This window comes from Periplaneta americana, chromosome 13 (genome assembly GCF_040183065.1).
Source record: "Periplaneta americana isolate PAMFEO1 chromosome 13, P.americana_PAMFEO1_priV1, whole genome shotgun sequence".
NCBI classification, from domain to species: Eukaryota; Metazoa; Arthropoda; class Insecta; order Blattodea; family Blattidae; genus Periplaneta; species Periplaneta americana.
Genome location: NC_091129.1, coordinates 49,764,997 through 49,786,244, shown reverse-complemented (window position 1 = coordinate 49,786,244; position 21,248 = coordinate 49,764,997). Strand labels below are relative to the sequence as shown.

At 37.4% G+C, this 21,248-nt stretch overlaps 1 protein-coding gene across 1 annotated transcript in view; it reads left to right on the top strand.

Annotated features, from left to right (window-relative positions):
* Positions 1-9,055, top strand: part of LOC138711873 (alpha-tocopherol transfer protein-like) — a 59,543-nt gene extending 50,488 nt beyond the window's left edge. The window contains exon 7 of the mRNA XM_069843136.1: positions 8,787-9,055. Within this exon, the coding sequence (XP_069699237.1) occupies positions 8,787-8,938 (152 nt within the window). The 3' untranslated portion in view covers positions 8,939-9,055. The remainder of the gene's footprint in view (positions 1-8,786) is intronic.
* The last annotated feature ends 12,193 nt before the right edge of the window (positions 9,056-21,248 follow it).

Genomic DNA, 21,248 nt, shown 5'->3' with positions numbered 1-21,248 from the left:
CAGAGACCGGGAAATCTCAATTAGCCTTTCCCCCCCGCATCCTGGACTAGCTTCTACGAATCATCAGAAAATCTTAGAGTGTGATTGGGCCAATTTTTCCGAAAATGTTTCCACACATTTGCCCTCGTAGCTCAGCTAACGAACGTCGCAATTTAGATGTCAACGTCTCAGGTTCAATTCCTCGTTACTCCTTTTCATTTTATTGTGGTTCAAGATAGTATAATGTAATAATACAAAAAGAAAAAGTAATACCAGTAGTATGTAACTGGATTTTTCCAAACCTAATATTAAATTTATGTTATTTATATCGCTAAAGAACGATTACAATATAAATAACTTGAATATTATTTATACAGTATCACTAAAGAACGATAACAGAATATAAATGATAAATATCGGTTTGTTTAATTAATAGCCTATAAGATATTATATAATATGTATTTAATTATCTAAATAAAATAACCTATTTTACAAAGAAAGATGGTTATTTGTGTTATAATAATTACTTACATAAAATACAGATTATTTATATTGCGAAAGAACAATAACAATATAAATAACTTGAATATTATTTTATAATGCTAATGAATGAAAACAGAATATAAATGATAACTTGAATATTATTTATATTGCTAAATAACGATAACAATATAAAGAACGTGAATATTATTCATATCGGAATTTCACAGATTTATTACAGATGTATTTAAGAAATTGTAGAAGAATAGTAATTAGTAACAGTGTCCTATTTATTCTTCTTGGAGCCAAATTTGTAACTCTTAAAAATGTGGTTACTATGTTGAAGTGTATGTGTTGCAACGGATGCTTCATTTGTTATGTACAGTATGTGAGTCAGTTATGGGATGCTTGATGTCGTCGCATGTCGTAATTATAGTTTGATTGTGTTTGTGTGACTATTGTGTATTAATTTATGATGTATGGTACGGAAAGCTGCATATTTGTGTTATGTGTGTGTCGTTAATGTTTTTGTATGTTTCAAATTGATAACTGATATTTGTTTTGCAATCGCAATGCCTAATTTACGGATTGTTTATGTTTTGTTTACATCGCGTAATCTAATTTAATTTTCTTTTCCATTTCTCTTTATGCTTATCTTTTTGTCTATAAAACTATAGCCCTAACATACATATGTAAAATAGGGCTAAGCCCCATTGGAGATCAGTAATAATTATTATTATTCATATCGTTATAAAACGATAACAGAATACAAATGATGACTTGAATTTTATTCATATCTCTAAAGAATGATAACAAAATATAAATAACGTGATATCCATAAAGAACGATAACTGGATATAAATGATAATTTGAATATTATTTACATCGCTAAAGAACGATTAAAAAATAAAATGAAAACTTGAAGATGGTCCGAACCCACAACCTTTGAATCCATTAAACAAGCACTCTACTGCTGGTCTACGAGGCGCAGATATGGAACACTTTCATAGTTCCGGAACTGTTGTACAAGCACATGCATCGTGTAACATCGCCGCGACCCGAAGTGGACTTTGAAAATATTCGCTGTTCACGAGTGCGGCCACTTTTTTTTTTTTTTTTTTTGACAACTGTACAAAGCAACTTCTTTAGACAAACCAGGAAACAAACTCACAATTTGCCAACAATGGACTCAAAGTATTATATCCAATTAAAGTTGACGAAAACAAAGTGCTGCTCGTCTGCACAGATGCCGCGGCATAGTGGTTGCTGCAATGGCGTTGGTTGGGGTGTTATTATAGAGTTAGTATATAATATAGAGAGCGTGTATAGCTGCTCAGAAGGCTACTACGAGATATCAACATCGAAACACGGACGATTCACGTGACTTTGGGACGGACGCAGCCGATTTTTATTGACTGACATAGGCGCGTAAAGATTTTTCACAGGAAATATGCTACTGTGATTTTTTCGATCTAACAAAATAAGCAGAAATATTACGTTGTTCCTATTATACCTAGGTATACTGAAATTCACTGGTTGTCCTAACTTCTGCTATTCGTCTGAGAATACATTATTATTTATTAAACTTAATGGCCAGACACTTGGACTTGCTATAAGACCTCTGGTCTGCTTCCTTCCCGATTTAATTCACCTTCAAAGCTTTTCATGTCGCTGCTTTATTTATATGGTAACAGTTCATCGTAATATTAGGCTTCGTGTAAAACACAGGCTCGTGAAGAATTAATGGAAAGGAGAACGTGGTCTGGTATATCATTATAAAGAGTTGAACAATTTGAACAGTAATAATATCGAATATATTAGTCGCCTAGAATCAAATCAAACTGCACTTTATCAAAAAGTCTTATCTTTCGGGAAAGACGAAGAACTAGTGCAGTTTTACTCCAAACGGTGATAAGGTAAGTAAATTGCAATTTGACTCTAAACGAGAAGTTCATCATATTCCCTGCAAAATTCTGCATTGAAACATGACTTAAACATATATTTCATAATTTGGAGAAAGCAATCCAAAGTTTTTAACTTCACTTTCTCTTTCCATCAAACCATAACTATGAACAGATATTTACCAATTTTTTCAAACTACTTTCACTTACATTTCCGCATTATTTCTCATATGCCATTCTGTTGTTGAGTTTCAGAATTTTCTGTTTTATAAACAATAAAATATTTTCTGAAATTATGAGCGTCCTTTAAATTTATTTTTATATTTGTATGGAATTTTACAAACTGTCAAATTTGAGAGTGTATGTCACGTTATTAAGTCGATACATACTGATTATTTTGTCGTGAGCATAATCCAAGAAGAGGATTTACCGACATTTTGAAAAAATCATGAACAAAATATTGGATTTACTAGTCCATTTTTGTCTCAATTGGAAAAAAGTAATGGCTAATACTGAACACTCCTGAGTAACTTGTAACATCAATATGATTTTAGAACTAAAAAAAAATTTAAAAAAACATTTCGGATTACTTGAAAAGGGGGAAAATTCATTAAGAAAATACATTCGCACAAATCAAAAATGCACGTAGAATACATCACCCAGTCTAAGGAATGAAAGTACAGTTTTGTGGATTTGAATCTTATAGTTTTTTTCTTTGTTTCTCAAATGGAAGGGGTCTATGTTCAATAATGTCCATTTTGAACTCAGAAATTACAAGAATTAAAGAAAAGTTGGGATCAAGGAAGATTAACTGCAGAAACTCATAAAAATCTTCGGAACTGAAAGAAAAAATCAGCAATATTTTAGAAAAGTATCACGGAAGAAAAAAAAGAAATCCTAGAATTTATTTATTTATTTATTTATTTATTTACTTATTTAATTGTTTATTTGTTTACTTATTTATTTATTTATTCATTTCTTCATTTGTGTATTTATTTATTTATTTATTCATATATTTATTTATCCATTCACTTAATTATTTATTTACTTATTTATTTATCTATCTCTCTGTCTGTCTGCCTATCTATCTATCTATCTATCTATCTATCTATCTATCTATCTATCTATCTATCTATCTATCTATCTATCTATCTATCTATCTATCTATCTATCTATCTATCTATCTATCTATCTATCTATCTATCTATCTATCTATCTATCTATCTATCTATCTATCTATCTATCTATCTATCTATCTATCTATCTATCTATCTATCTATCTATCTATCTATCTATCTATCTATCTATCTATCTATCTATCTATCTATCTATCTATCTATCTATCTATCTATCTATCTATCTATCTATCTATCTATCTATCTATCTATCTATCTATCTATCTATCTATCTATCTATCTATCTATCTATCTATCTATCTATCTATCTATCTGTCTGTCTGTCTGTCTGTCTGTCTGTCTGTCTGTCTGTCTGTCTGTCTGTCTGTCTGTCTGTCTGTCTGTCTGTCTGTCTGTCTGTCTATCTATCTATCTATTTACCTATTTATTTATTTATTTATTTATTTGTTTATTTATTTATTTATTTATTTATTTATTTATTTATTTCTAGACAGCAATAGCGGCCACTGGCCCACATTAGGGAATGTGCAAATCTCAGCAGTGCAATTTTTGTAGACGACACGTTTATAATGTCTACGACTGTCACGGGTATGAGGCAATTGTTAAAGGCTTTCGAAAATTATTGCATAAATTGAGACCTTAAATTAAATAAAGATAAAACAAAACTGATAATTTGTAAATAAGGATGTAAAAGATCAATGTCAGAAAATGTATTAATTAACGGATTGAACTTATAAACTACGACGAACTTAAAATATTTCGGAATAAATATAAATTACAAAGGAGAATGGATAAATCAGATGAATAACCTGTTTAATGTTGGTAGAGAAGCAGTAAAAATAATTGATAATACTATATATACTGTAAGTTATCCAATATCAACGTTAATATGCTAAATGTATTTTTTTCACGACTGTTGAATCTAGATTATTATACGGATGTGAGTTATGGGGGTGAGAAGAAAAAGCATTGATAAATTTAAATAAAATAAGAGCCACATATTGTAAAAAAGTATTAAATATTAGCTTAAATTCTTTAAATAATGCAGCTAGAATAGAAATGGGAATGGACAATATCATGAGTCCAATCCTAGTTAGAAACACAAAATATTTAATTAAAAGAGTCCAAAGTGAACAAAATACTTTTATTAAACAATATTTATTAAATCAAATTAAAACTACAACAAATATGGCAATCTTAAAATTTAAAAATAACATTTTTAATATAGGATTAGGATGGTTATGGGATAACTTGGCTACTAGAAACAGCGCAGCAAGCCTAAATTTAATTAAATCAAGATGTAAAAATATTACTAGACAAAATGAATTGAGTAGTGTCAATGAAATGTGCTCCCTAATATTTTTAATGAATATAAAAGGATACATATATAGATAATATTGTGACAGCGACGTGAGATTCGAACTCACGACCAGCGTCCCGCAAGAGAGCAGACCGCACGTGAGCCGACACAGGCTCCACGAAGCACTGTGGGACGGCGCGCGGCGGAGAGAAGAAAGGGGAAAGGGCCTAAGCGACGAGGGAGAGTGCGCGCGCAACTGCTGCGTACGGAGTAGGGGGGACGGACCGTCCCGACTCTTCCAGAAGTGCGTCGAAGTGGAGATATCCAGATAATTCTCTGCACACCTGTAGAAATTTCTCGCAACTATGATTTCGCTATAAAAGAAGAAACGCCAGCGAACTCGAGCAGTTTTTCAGTTGATTAGTCAGCCAGTCAGTGAGAAAGCCAGAGCAAGCAAGCCAGTCTTGTGTACCGGAGTTCGACTCGAGTGTGCGTCCGCAACTGTATCAGCAGCCGAAGGCCTGAGTTCGAGTGCAGTGGACCGCAGTTGGAGGGACCTGAGTTCGAGTACAGTGGACTGTCTCTGAAGGTCTGTGGTTCGAGATACTGTCAACTCGAGTGGCTGAGCTAGAAGAACTGTGAACTGAGAACTGATAGTTCTGATTTGTAAATAGTGCTTTGTAAATATTAGTTAAGATTAACAGTTCATTGTTGTTCGTAATAGTCCAAGTAAATTGTCATTGTCGTCGGTGGAGTGCTATAACGAATACTGTGTTGAGTGAAAATCCAATTGTTGACGAGAGCGTTTAAGGCGAATTGTAGAAAGGAATTATTGTTGGAAGAATAAAACCTTATTGTTGAGTGGAAATAAAAATTCAAACTGATGTCAGAATCGGGACATTATCGACAATGGAGAACCTACAGCTGATCCTGCAAGCCATCGCGGAACTGAAAAACGACTTAAGTGCAGAAATGAAGAACGATATCAGTGAGGTGAAGAACGACATAAGTGAAGTGAAAACGGAGATGAAAAGTGACATAAGTGAAGTGAAAACGGAGATGAAAAGTGACATAAGTGAAGTGAAAGGCGACATAAGCGGAGTGAAAGGCGACATAAGCGGAGTGAAAGATGACGTCACTACGCAAATTGAAAGCGTTTCGGACCACGTAGATAAAATTGTCGCCATCGTAAAAGACGAACTTAAAGCCGATTTGGATAAATTAAACCAGAATTTTACAACTATAAACGAGACAGTAGCCGAGTTGAACTAGGTTGTAGACCATTTCGATGGCAAAATCCGCGATCTCGAGCGTCGTGAAGAGCAGACGAGCGAGTTGCTGGACAAGACGAGTGAGATGATGGACAAACACGCTGAGGAAAACAAGCACATTCTCGCGTTGGTGGATCGCCAGGCTAGAGAACATAAACAGATAGGTGCCGAGGAGGTTCGAAGTGCCATGCAAGAAGCGGCCACTGAGTTGAGGACTCTATATAGTGGCCCTGCGGAACCATCGCCTTCAGCCAGACATCACAACGTCAAGACGCCGAAGTTTGACGGTACGACGTCTTGGGCGATATTCCGTCGCCAGTTCGAGGCCATCGCAGAGCATAATGGGTGGACGCCAGCAGAGAAAACCACTCAGCTGCTGACCGCTCTTCAGGGACAGGCGTCGGAGATTCTTCACAGCGTTCCAGAAGATGGGACAGCCGCTGAGATAATGGCGGCCCTGGAGAGACGTTATGGTGACCATCAACTTGCGGCAGCATTCAGGACCCAACTAAAAACGAGGGTCCAACAGTCAGGCGAGTCCCTACAAGAATTCGCGATAGTGGTGGAACAACTGGCCCATAAGGCCCTCAGGGGCCTACCTAATGATTTCATCGCTGGAGAGGCGGCTTACACCTTCGGCAGTGGAGTTCGAGACCCCGAAATCAGACAACAGCTACTCTTAGCAGAGCATCGCACCATCAACGCAGCTCTGGCGGCGGCCCTCAGGATGGAGGCAGCAAAGTTGACAGCGAATGTCTCGACGTCGCACCGGATTAGGAGCGTCGCGGCGGCCGACTTCGAGGAGCGTCAACCGAAATCACCCGAGCGACGAAGACGGGGAGTGCCCACCTGCTGGTCCTGCGGCGAACCTCGACACCTGAGGAGGGACTGTGACCGATCTGGTCACAAACAGGAAAACTAAAAGGGGCCGATGCGATGAGGGGCACGTCAGCGCCGTCATCACCATCCCCTAGGCTGATCTTGCAGACGGTTAACAGAAGATGCGACGATGGGCTGATTGCTAACGGATGGATAAGAGGCCGCCCATGCAGAGTACTGGTAGACACCGGGGCGTCGCTCACCATCGCCAGACCGGAAGTCGTGCGTGGCCTACCTGGGAGGACGCCGCTGCGCCGTAATGAGCTACGTACTGCCTCAGGCGAGAGCCTGCCCATCCAGAAAGAGGTTTTCCTGGATTTGACCTTGGGAAAGAGGAGACTGAAGACGTCATCCTGGGACTCGACGTCATGCGGATCTTCGATGCAACGGTGGACGTCCGGCGCCGTATCCTCCGTTTTGGTCAGGATGAAGTGTTCCTGAGGGACGTCGAAGACCAACCCATGGCCAGCAGACTCACCTTGGAGAATCATGTGACAATCCCGGCAGGCTGCGAGATGGTGGTGACGGCAAGACTGGACGGACAACCTAAGAGAAACCTGCTTCTCGATTCGCAAACAACTCCGATAGATGGTGTTTATGTGGCAAGATCCCTACTCCCGAACAAGAAGGTGGTACTGGTGAGGGTCCTGAATGTCACCAATCGGGACAAGGAGGTGCCTAGTGGAACTGTACTAGGTAGCGTCGAGCCGGTGGTGTCTGTGACGGCTCTGGCAGATAACGAGGAGTGTTACCGACCACGTCCAGATCTAGACCCAGCACTGAAAGAGCTGGCTCGAGAATTGGCGGAGAATTTAAACAAAGGAGAAAGAAGACAAGTCCACGATCTACTGACAGAATTTCAAGACGTGTTCAGTCTGTCTGAAAACGACTACGGGAGAACGGAGAAAGTTCAGCACCGCATCGACACCGGAAATGCTCGCCCAATCAGACAACCTCCTCGACGCGTCCCTCTAGCTAAACAGAAGGAGATTGACAGCCAACTGGAGGGCATGAGAGCAAGAGGAGTCATCGAGGAATCCGACAGCCCTTGGTCATCACCTGTAGTGCTGGTGAAGAAGAAGAATGGGGACCGGCGTTTCTGCGTGGACTACAGAAAACTTAATGACGTCACCAAGAAGGACTGCTTTCCCCTTCCACGAATTGACGACACCTTGGACACCCTGGCCGGAGCAGAGTGGTTCTCGACGTTGGATCTCAAGTCAGGATACTGGCAGGTGGCGCTACATCCTGAGGACAAGGAGAAAACGGCATTCTCTACAGGCCAGGGACTATGGCAGTTCACCGTTATGCCGTTCGGCCTCTGCATCGCCCCGGCTACATTCCAGAGACTAATGGAGTCCGTAATGAGAGGCCTGACATACGACACCTGTTTTCTGTACCTTGATGACGTCATCGTGGTCGGCAAGATTTTCGGCGAACAGTTGTCGAACCTGAGGAAAGTGTTCGAGAGACTGCGACAAGCCAGGCTGAAGTACCATTTCCTATAGCTTAAAACTCTTTTGTGTAGGTCTGATGTTGCTTTTTTTGCCTTTGTCCGTAAATTTCTAATTTGTTAATATTGTACTGATTCTTTAAATAATTACAGCGTTTTCTCTCCCTTTACTTAGAGGCTATTTGATGTTCTATGAAGAATAAATGAAGTGCTGAAAGAGATTGTTTTAGGTACCTCAAACACATTCATGTCTTTCAATTAAATCGGCTTTACAACATTAAAACAAAATAGGTAACAAAATGTGTCGTACATAGCCACCACGTTCTATCTAAATTATTTTTAAATTTTTTTTTGCAGCTGTCTAACATCTTGCTGGGACTGTTTCAGATTTGTGGCTTAAGAAAGTAGACAGTTACCGCGATTGGTTTCTGCAACACGATAACTTCAAGTCTGATGAGATGAAAAGGCAAGGAGGTGCCTTCAACTCTAATGATCTCTTCGGCTTTGAGGGCTCCTTCAGAAGACTCAATGTTGACTAAATTGAAATTAAATTTTATAACACTCACGGACAAGTAAATGAGTTAACTCTCTCAGCAAATGATAACAGAAATCTATTTTTTATTATATAATTTACGTAATAAATACATTAAAGCCTTGTGGTCACATCTTTCTTTCGACCCTGTATTCGTCTCAACTGTCTGGTTATATACCATACGTGGAGTTACGCTGATGTTCTGCACCACAAGTAAGTGCTTCACTTCTTTTAAGGTTGTTCCAAAACGTAATACAGTAAAATGGAAAAAGTTGAGTTGAGATGGAAGTGCTTAAAAAAAGTAGAGAACGAGATCTGATCGGGACTAATAACTAGAATGCACGCAGCCGCATTATTGTACATTGCTAGTTTATATGTAAGTTTTGTGTATTTATTAATGTTATAGATGTTGCGGCAAACTCAACAGCATATAATATGGAACATATAGAGTTATTGCATTATGGACTACGAGATGACAAACGAGTTTTGTCTACAACGTAAGAGAAGGTCTGCAGAGACGGACTGTTCACTGAACGTATTACATTTATGTCTTAATTGTGGATTGTTGGTGATTTTGTTTCATGTCATATTCGCAAATGAAAATTAATAGCTTTTTATTAGAGTTTTCCAACAACCGTTGTTTTCACATCGTTAACATCTTTATGTCTATGCAGGCCTGTAGAACCGTCAGTGAAAAAGTATAATGTAGCTCGCGCAGTATTTTTCTACCCTACTAACACAACAGTAATCAATAACTAAGTATGCTTTGTACAGATAGACTTCATTGAAGAAGTGCACTGTAAGTATTATAAAAGAATAACAGTGAAGGCAAATGTACCAGTAGTGTAATTGCTTCTTTTTATTACGACTAATCATAGCCGAGAGCATTATACTGTATATTTAATAAGAAAGTGAAATCCATTACAGGCCAAATCGACCGAAATTTTGCGGGAGGTTAAGGATCCCATCTTTACAATCGACATTAATGACAGTAGGGATGTCAGTCCTACGTTTCCACCATTCTTACCCCCAAGGAATTGCCCCTAGTACTTATTTCTGTTAGAGACTTTGTTAACTCCAGGGCCATAGTGCGGCCGAAAGGATTAGATTATTCGACAAAATTCATGACCCCGTCGGGAATCTATCCCGCGACCTTCCGTCTTTGTAGAATTAGCCTAAGCTTAATATCTAATGTAGTGAGCAATATATATATATATATATATATATATACGGTATATATATATCAGTTACATACATACATACATACATACATACATACATACATACATACATACATACATACATACATACATACATACATACATACATACATACATACATACATACATACATACACACATACATACAGTGTGTTAAAAAAGGTATCTAACTTTAAGAGGTGCTAGTATGCATCAAACAATAAAATAATGTCTAATAAACATGGGTCCTACAACACACACGTTCTGAACACTTGTTCATAGGAGGTGCTCTATGTGACTTCTATTCATGGCAATGCATTCCTCTGCCCTTCGGCGTAAGAAATCACGCTCTCTTTGAAATTTCTTTTAATACGTCAATAAGAAAGTCCTGATAACGATCCCCAGTTAATTTCTGTGGTAGCACGTACTAATCTATCACCAAGAACGCCTGCCCATAAGTTGATTGAGAATCAGTGCTGACGCCTTGTTTCTTCAACTGAATGGGGATATCCATCAGCCTACACATGCTGATTACTAAAATTCACAACACCATCTCTGCCGAACCCCGCTCATATCCGCAAACAGACTTTTGTTTTCAGTATTCCTTGCAACTTGTCAGTATTCCATGCCAAAGGTGTCTACTACGGTATGATTATCTGGTAGTCTCCTGTATTGTAGGGCAGAAAAATGCATTGCCAAGAATGGACGTCAAATTGGGCATCTCCTATGAACAAGTGTTCAGATCTCAGAAAGTATGTGTTGTAGGACCATGTTTATTGGACATTATTTTCTTGCTTTGATGCATACTATCACCTCCTAAAGTAATGGATACATTTTTAACATCCTGTACGTGTTCTTTAATATAAGAAGGCATTACTAAATACTAAAAGAGGAAATGCTGTTATGTGAAATTTAGGAAATTTAAAGAAATAGGATAATTTCGAAGAACAATTTTTTCATTTGATACTACAAATTAAAATGCTGACTCTATTATTATTGAAAGAATTACAAGAAACTTGTTTTAGGTGAAAATTTTCAAAAGATATATTTTGTGCTTACTCCTAATATATATATATATATATATATATATATATATATATATGAATATTAACGTCGTAATTAATACAGATTAACACTTTAGAAAGAATAACTTTTTATGATGATAATAAACATTCAAGATTTTATTAATTTGTCCTACAGAATAATCTCTGTAATATTAATTGACAATTAACATTTGAGGAGAAAAATTCGCTCCGGCGCCGGGGATCGAACCCGGGTCCTTGGCTCTACGTACCAAGCGCTCTGACCACTGAGGTACTCCGAATTCAATCCACAGCACCGAATCGAACCCTCCTCCAAAACCCAGGACCCGGGTTCGATCCCCGGCGCCGGAGCGAACTTTTCTCCTCAAATATTAATTGTCAATTAATATTACAGATATTATTCTGTAGGACAAATTAATAAAATCTTGAATATTCTCATAGCTAGCAATGCATATTCTGTGCAGATTACTGTGCACTTAACTGCGGAATCCCAGCCAAATAAGTCACTCAACTGAGTGCGACCATTGCACAATGGCAGTTGACTTGGAGTCAGGCCAAAAGGGAAACATTGAAGGAGGAGGGTTCGATCCGGTGCTGTGGATTGAATTCGGAGTACCTCAGTGGTCAGAGCGCTTGGTACGTAGAACCAAGGACCCGGGTTCGATCCCCGGCGCCGGAGCGAATTTTTCTCCTCAAATATTAATTGTCAATGATAGTAAAAACAAGTCATTAATGCCGGTGTACAGACAGACAGTAATGTTAATAGTGCGTTATCCGATATAATAAATAAATAAATAAATAACTAAATAAATAAATAAATAAATAAATAAATAAAAAGAAAACAAAATTGTTGCCTGTCCTGCAATAAGAACATAAGATAGTTATGTCGTTTCTCCGTTTCCAGCAAACTGGGTAAAGAGTAAGCAATGTCGTATTAATTTCAGAGGGTTATTCTTTGAGACATTTCAAACAAAAGAGTTTAATACAATTATATCCATTTTTGCTTCCATCCTGACATAAAAATTGTTTCTTATGAAATATTTCATAGCGAGTTTTGGAAAACCATTGATTTAATTTCGAATATGCTCGGTCATTTTAAGAGAGCAGTGTATTATGATAATGAATGAATTAATTAATTTAGTTTTGTCCTTTAAATATGCACAAATCTCATGCGAACAAATGTAACATTTTAAAATTCCTTTTCAGTATGAAGCACTGGTACTGTTTGCAAATTAGAACACGTTGCATTTCGTACTCTGAAGACCATTAGAGTACTGAAAAAAATATATATAGTATGATATGATTTGTATCAAAATTTTAAATATAGATTGTGTAGTGTAATTATTCTGTTAATAAAATCTACAGAAAATTTACGATAATGATGAGAACTACATAACTTTCCTTCAATGAACATATTTTTTTTCTGGAAATATTGCTACGCTTGACTCATATAAAATATTGAGAGACGTCAGAAGTTGCATTTTGTCAAAGTTATTTAAATACGAACATATTATGAATGTAGGTCTACAATATAATATTAAACTATAATTTTTGAGTAGTTGTAAAGATTTACTGAACTTTGTTAATTTTAATACTTTCTGACAGTAGTTCTTAACTTAATAAAATTGATAATATCCATTGCCCTTATATATGTAAGCCTATGTTTTGCACCACATTTATTCCAATATACTGTATCATATGCTTTTCTGAGTTTAGGACATACCAATTTTTATTAATCTAAGAAACCTACTCATAAAATAATGAAGAAATATTTTAATCTGTGGGCTTTGACTTAGTTACCATAATGTGCTTCTGATTTATAAATTGAATATTAATAGGGAAGACAATGATAACCCTCATTTTTATTAGTCATAGAGACATGAATAAAAATGTAGTGCTACAAAAAATTCAGCATAATCTTAACAGTTGGCAGAATATTTTTTGGTATTTCTATCCTAGAAATAGGCATAAAGCAGGGCGATCCCATATCTCTCAAACTCTTTATATCAACATTTGAGGATGTATTTCGAAACTTGGAATGGAAGAAATGTGGGATAAACATCAATGGCAGAAGACTATCTAATTTGAGATTTGCAGATGACATCGTCTTATTCGTTGACTCAGCAAGAGAACTGCAAAACATGATTGAGGAAGTAAATATCTAAAATACGCATATAGGACTGACCATGAACAACATGAAAACAAAAGTGATGACAAGCGTACAGGAGATCCGAATCAGAGTAGGCGACACAGAATTGCAGTATGTCTCTGAATATGTGTATTTGGGTCAACTGGTTACCTTCACACAAAAAACCACAAAGAGATTAATAGAAGAATTTCATCGGCATGGTGAGCGTTCTGTAGCCTGAAGTTCATATTGTGACGTGCGACAGGGATCGAGTACTTACTTCTCTTATAACGATTTTCGAGTTGTCTCGTTGGAACACCAAAAATAATAACAAATAACAAATATTAACTAAATAAATTAACTTTAATGCACATGAATAAAACGTTCACAATGAAACACATTAAGAATGAGTGTGTATATTAAGCTAAAAGAACATGAATAAGAGGATATACAAATTAATCTGCACAGACGTGATGATGACGATATGACTACCACTAATATCAAACATTCCTGCATAGCTACATTACCAAACCCAAGATCTACACCACTCAACCACTCGGCTATCACAAAGCCGAACCTTTCCTTACAGATAATATTCCCTAATAACGTGTATAAGTGGAAACATCACCAAATATATAACTTGCAAATATAATGATAGTCACACCACACAGCATTCTTACATACGCTCTCATGACTCACTGCAATTGAACACACACCGATCTGCAGCCAAGTCCACATGTAGAATGTCATCGACGCTCAGCCACCGACTGCAATTGAACGCACCCCACGTTCCGCAGCCAAGTGCAAGTAGAGCGTTCGCGGCGTTCAGCCGCCCGCTGCAATTGAACGAATCCAACGTTCTGCAGCCAAGTCCACTTAGAATGTCATCGACGCTCAGGCGCCGACTGCAAATGAACGCACCCCACGTTCCGCAGCCGAGTGCAAGCAGAGCGTTCGCGGCGTTCAGCCGCACACTGCAATTGAACGCCAACCACGGTTCTGCAGCAAAGTCGTAATAGAACGTTCGGGACGTTCAGCCGTCCACCGACGTTCTCCAACCAAAATTCCAGTAGAGCGCTGGCGATGCTCAGCCGTCAACTGCAATTTGAACGCACCCGCGTTCCGCAGCGAAACCCACGTAGAGCAGTCCCAATGATTAAAGGCGAACTCACGGCAGGCAGCAAACTCAAATTGTAGTACACTTAGCGGCAAAAAGAATGGGCCGGCCGACAATTTCTAAGTTCCAGAGACATAACATTGCGCATGCTCGTCTCGTCAAAGCCGTAGTTCACTAGGTAACACATAATTAAACCATTTAAATTTGCTGTATTTTGTTTTGTTTAAGAGCCTAAAATATGTAATAAAATCGAATGGCGGGTTGATTCTAGATACATCAGGGCCCTTGAAGAGTGAAATAATAATAAAATTGATAAATACAAAATCAACTGGAGCGAATATAAACGGGAAAACCATGTATTATGCCGAACTGATATTAACAGTCACAGTAGCGGAAGCCGTTACGGCATTGGTCTATTTAACAAGTTGATAGTAGTAGCTCAAGGTTCGAATCTCCCACAATCTTCTTTTTTTTTTAAATTACAAATTTGCCATCATATGTGTCTCGCGAAGCTATAATTATGTGGCGATATCTCTTAGAATATGCCCAAACTCTAATAAATAATAAACCTCCCTCTCTCTTTCAAGCAATACTGCTATCTGTTAATACGACGTTCTGTCTCTTCATTACGCTTGAAAATGGCACAGAAACAATAACTCATTGTCCTGGTTCGCATAGGTTATCCTGCGTATGCTAGTCTCCGACAGGACTTCGATTGGAGAAATGTCATTTTCTCCGACCAGGTAATTGTCTCCAGTAGCATCCTGCGTATGCTACTCTCCGACAGGACTTCAATTGGAGAAATGTCATTTTCTCCGACGAGGTAATTGTCTCCAATAGCAACGATAGTACTGCCCTAGTTTATTGTATGAATGGCCACCGATACGATGAACGCTTCGTGAGACGAATTAACAAGTCGGGTTGCGTGAGGGTCGCGTGTTGGGAGATGGATCTCATACGATGGGGCAGGACTTCTAGAACGCATCCACGGGCGGTTTTACGGCAGAAGTCTACGAACACATTTTGGCAAATGTAATGATCCCTTCCGCCAGAAAACGATATCCAGAAGGAACACTTTTCTTCCAGCAGGATAATCATCCGATACACACCGCCAACCGGAATCAAAGATGGTTTACGAGGAGGCGTGATGTCGACCCAGTCGACTGGCCTCCAAATTCACCAGATATGAATTCGATTCAAAGTTTGTGGGCTGCAGTCAAAAGGATCCTACGCTCTAATTGGGCAAACAACCACCCGTTCGGACACCTGAGGAATTGTGGGACAGAGTTCTAGATGCGTGGGGGGAGATTGCCAAGAATTTAGACCTGTTCCATAATCTTGTGGACTCCATGCCTCGCAGAATTAGGGTACTTGTTGACCCAGGTGGTTTATGGACGAGATACTAGTCCCCACCACAGCCTTGTTTTGTTAATATATTAAAAAATTGTTTGTTTTTGTTAATTTAATTATTTATTGTGTTTGATATGCGTCCGGTTTTTTAGGATGTGAAACAAGTATTTTTGTTTATATAGGCCAGGTCTCACCTATTAATAGCCCACAGGTGATGGGCAATAATATTTTTACAAGGCAGGCATAACGAAGTTTGTTAACAAATGCCATTTCGAATTTAAACTAATAAATCAAGTAAAAGTTAAAATAAAAATATAATAATTTTACCGTACCAGGAGGCGAACTTACAACCTCTGGTACGGATGTCAGACTTCTTACCGCTGGGCCACAAACTGCTCGTACGGTTTACTACATTATAGACGAACGACTTTCAATGAAGAGAGACCACAGCAATGCCTTGCAGTGGGTTACGTTTACACGAGTGAACCGCGCGATAGAACTTAGCATTTCTATCGACCAAGAGTCGGCCCATTCTTTTTGCCGCTAAGTGTACGTTGCGTAGCCAAATGCCCATACGGTAAGTGGTACCGGGCAACAGATAACGAACTCGAAATGTAGCGTTCTCAACACTACATAATTAGTCAACTCCGTTGCGTAGCCAAATCCTCACGATCTACTGTATAACTGAAACTAGATTAATATATTTCAGTATTATTTTTATTTATCCTGGTAATAATGAACAGTTTGACTCGTAGACATTTTGTTTTTGCAGCATTAACTTCCCATGATTGTACGAGAAGATTCGAGGAGAACGGCAGTTACGTAGACTTTCGGCTCCCCTCTACTATCATTAATGCACAACACAATGTCAATACGGCGGTTGCTGTCGTCTGCGATACAACAAACTTTTATGTTGATTTTCGAGTTCGTAATTTTTTCCGGTTATTATATGCTTATTTAAGTTGTGTTAACTCTCGCTAGTGGTTTTATATTTTATTTTATCCGTCTTAGTATTTATTTTATTACTGTAAATATTTTTGTTTTATCATTATTATTATTATTATTATTATTATTATTATTATTATTATTATTAATGAATTATTTTGTATTACAATCTTTGTATCATTTCTGTCACGATTATTCTATTATTATTATTATTATTATTATTATTATTATTATTATTTTATTGTTATTATTATTATTATTGTTACTATTATTTCTATCATCAGCATTATTATTTGATCCTTGTAAAATTTATGTAGACTACTGGACTGTACCCGAGCACGAGCATATGCTCATTTCGGGTATCTATACATATGTATTCATTTCAAATGTAAATTGTAAATAAATTTGAATTTGAAAAAACAACTATAAAATATTTCACATAACAAATAGGAGGCATTACTTTTCAGCACACCCTCGTAAATAAAACTTCACAAGATTTGTTCTAAAATCCTTACTCACCAACCTAGCAACGCAGCGGCATTCGAAAACCTATTGCTTGTTACAAAAAACTATCGAAAAAATCACTACGATCTTAAGACATGTTGTTTGTTATACAGGTTGTTTCCGGGCTGGTGTTACAAACTTTCAGGGATGATGGGGATGGGCACATGTATCAATTTGAAATCAAGAACTCTGGTTCAGAAATGAGTCAGTCGAAAGTTATAAGCAAAAATAGTTGTGTGGAAATGGAATTGCAATTTGGCACCACGTGCCCTCCTTCCCTTAACCTTTGGAACAGCCGTGGAAAGATGGTATGGACCGGATGTCTTCTACATGGGTACTTGGCCCAATACAATCTGTGAGCTTGTCTACTGTTCCCATTGGCTCATCCGTATTCGAAAATCATGTCTGCATATTCAGCTCTCGTATAATCCTCCATTTCACTAGGACTGATCGACTGGACACTGCAACTTGTACACATACACTGCTGCCTACAGACATGTATATCAGGACCGACCATGTCCGTTACACATTACGCTACGGTATATGTATTGCTTTATTGTAATTTCCTGTTCCCATCCCTCAGACAGCGCACTGAATGGAATACTGTAAGTAGACAACGTAAACAATGTCATATGAATACAGTTGTGTAAGATGTACAGATAAATATACATAAATAAGGTGTGCAGAGGAATAAAATTATTTCATTTCCACACAACTATTTTTGCTTATAGCTTTCGACTCAGTCATTTACGGACCAGAGTTCCTTATCTTAAATTGATATATGTGCCCTTTCCCATCATCCTTGAAAGTTTGTAACACTAGCCCGGAAACACCCTGTATACACACATCAATCCCATATGCAATTTATTATCTATACATACCTGAATAGTTATACTCAGTGATAATATGGCTATGTTACGAAATGGTCAGGTCAGAGGGTCCTTTTGCAGTACAAACATTTCACAACAGCTGGTTCCTCACATTTAGGTATTTCACAAATACTCTTTCCACTATGCAGAGTTATTTGGAGAGCAATACTGAAATTGTTTACTATGTCTTTTTTTGTAACATATGCATATTTCTTCCAAGCATATACCAACATGTCTCGTAGTTCGGGTGAATAGAACTGATAATATACAACAGAATAAATATTCTACCATATAAATTTTCTGCCGGTTCCTGAGTAATTAGTTTGGACGTGAAATAATCTTCTACTCTGCGAATCACAAGTTTGTTCTGTCTAAATACATAGACATATCTAATGGCTATATGAACTGCATTGTTTTGGGTGAGATAATTTCTATTCGTATAATTTTCCCATCCAGTGTGCGAATTACTTCCTCATTTGTAAATATATTTATATGTTTGTCCATTGCAGGTAAATCCAAAAGTAGTAAGGTATCTTTCTGTACATCAGGAATGAAACCTTTCTTCAGCCAATTTTACATGGAGTTTAGACAGTTTACCTGAGGAGCTAACTCCAATTGCTGTACTCTAGGACCAAATTCGACCTTCGGTTCTTGAAAACACATACAAAATCGCGAACCTAACACAACAACAGAGGACATATGAATTTGGATGCTATAAGAATGTGCTGTGGATGCTATGGACTGGACAACTGCAAGCGTGTTTTTTCACCTTGATGAGAGAGTGTCCTGCCAGAAGTCATCTCATATTCAAAACGAATGGTCTGTGTTAAACACAATGTCAGACCTGTAATACTTTTCATGGATGATTTTATTATTAATAACTTTCGCGAATTCATTGACTTTGACTGCGAGTTCGGATTCATTTTCAATTTCTTTACGAGAAATAAATTTAGTAATTTTACGTGTGGTGATATGATGGATTTTCTTAAATCGATAAATCAATGCTTGTGAGGCAGCAGGAAAGTAATTGCGTTTTTTGCGAACATCAATGTCCGCTGTTTAAGATTATAGGCTAATCATGCACCGGAAGACCTCGTTGACGCTAAGTTTTAAATGCATCCATTTTTTTATAGTTGACAACATGATGTTTAGGAAGTTTTTTAAAATAATCTACTACTGTCTTATACAGGGTGGATGGTAACCTCAACAACAGTAATATTTCGTATTCTAGAAATTGCATTTTTTCAGTAAAATACCATATTGGAGATGATTTTGCAGAAAATAATTACTTATCTGTACATAAATACAACTAAAATGGACTATCTACAAACATTAAAATAGTTAATTTTTAATTTTATATAAATTTCTGAAAATCCTAAGTTGAATTTCATACAGTCCTAAATATATCTTTTTTAGCACCTAGAAATCCGTTCCCTAGTTATGAAGCTCTAACCCCAATGGTGCTACAACGCAAAATGTCAATGACTGTAACGAAGTCAGTACTCTTAAAAACAGATTAAAAGACTTCAATTTGTTTTTCACGTCCGTTGTCCTGCATTCCAAAGCACTTCAAAGTTTTTCGTTTGGTGTTAAAATTACTTCAGTCTAGCGACGTTGATTTTTCCCGAGTTTCAACGCTATTTGAAACTGCCGCTAGTTTGGTAAATGATTATAGGAATAATTTCCAAGAAGCATTACTATCTGGACTTTCTCATGCAAAACAATGGAGGGTCAACACCAAATTCGAAAACAAGATATTCTGTAAAACTAAGATATATTGTGCTGAATTGGCTCAGGATGAACGGCTATTAGATCCTGAAATATATTTTTAAGTAAATGTGTTTGACATGACTTCAGATGTAATTGTTAATCAGTTGCAAATTAGATTGAATTCTATGAAATGTCTAAGCGATCTATTCATTGTACTAACTCCATAGATTTTACCATCTATCTACTGTAACAGAAGAGAAGTTACACAACATTAAAACGATACAATATATTGAGAATTAACAGAAGATTTTGGATTTCAGTTACAATGCTTTCAGTATGCATTAAAAATGAGATAAAAGTTACACCTCTTATTAAAAAATACAAATTGAACATTGTATTTCTATTACGCTTTACCATCAGACATTCAATATATAAATGCAACTTCTTTTTATTCCTCTCTCTCTACCTGTAACTGTTTCTTCAATTGAACAATAATTATTCTTTTCCACTTACGTAGAACCATGTCTCAATAGTGATTAAGAGCCATCACTTGCCTGCCGATCCGCAGTTCCGCTCGGACACGGATTCAATCCCCGCTTGGACTGATTACCTGGTTAGGTTTTTCCGAGGTTTTCCTCAACCGTAAGGCGAATGTCAGGTAGTCTCTTGCGAATCATCGGCCTCATATCGGCAAATACCACCTCGCTCTCATCGAAACAACCCACGCTAAAAAACCTAGCAGTTGATACAGCGTCGTTAAATAACCAAGTAAAAAAAAGAAGAGGGATTAAGTAGACTCAGAATTTCAAGTGTCTACTGCGAAAGAACACAAAGAATAAAATCCATGTGAGTGAACTAGTGGAATCTTTTGCTGCTCTGCGACTTCGCTGCTTCTTAGGATTCAACAACAACAACAATAACAACAACAAAACAACAACAACAACAACAACAACAACAATAATAATAATAATAATAATAATAATAATAATAATAATAATAATAAATGCAACAGCAACAGCAATGCTTCTTGCAGCGACCAGGTAGTTCACATGGTAAAGCATTGGAGTTTTGTAGGAGAGGGAGCAAATTGTACTTTGCAGATGTCGTTAAATACTATGGGCCATATTCATAGACATTCTTAGCGCGGGCTTTCGGTGGATGATCAGCGAACTAACGTTTTTCGTATTCATAAACTAGTGTCAGCGATATGATATGATATGAATCCTGTTTAGCACGCTCGTAGCCCGGGCTAGCGAAATGTCTATGAATAGCATCCTATAATTCCAAACCGATTTACAATCATTTTCTCCGCGATCGATTAGTACGTACTAGTGCTGCCTAACGGCCACGACTGATACCTCAATGAACCACGTCATCTATAGGATGCTGCCATCTAGTGGAGAAATTGAACACTACTTGTGATTACCTCCTGAAATTTATCAGCTGAGATCA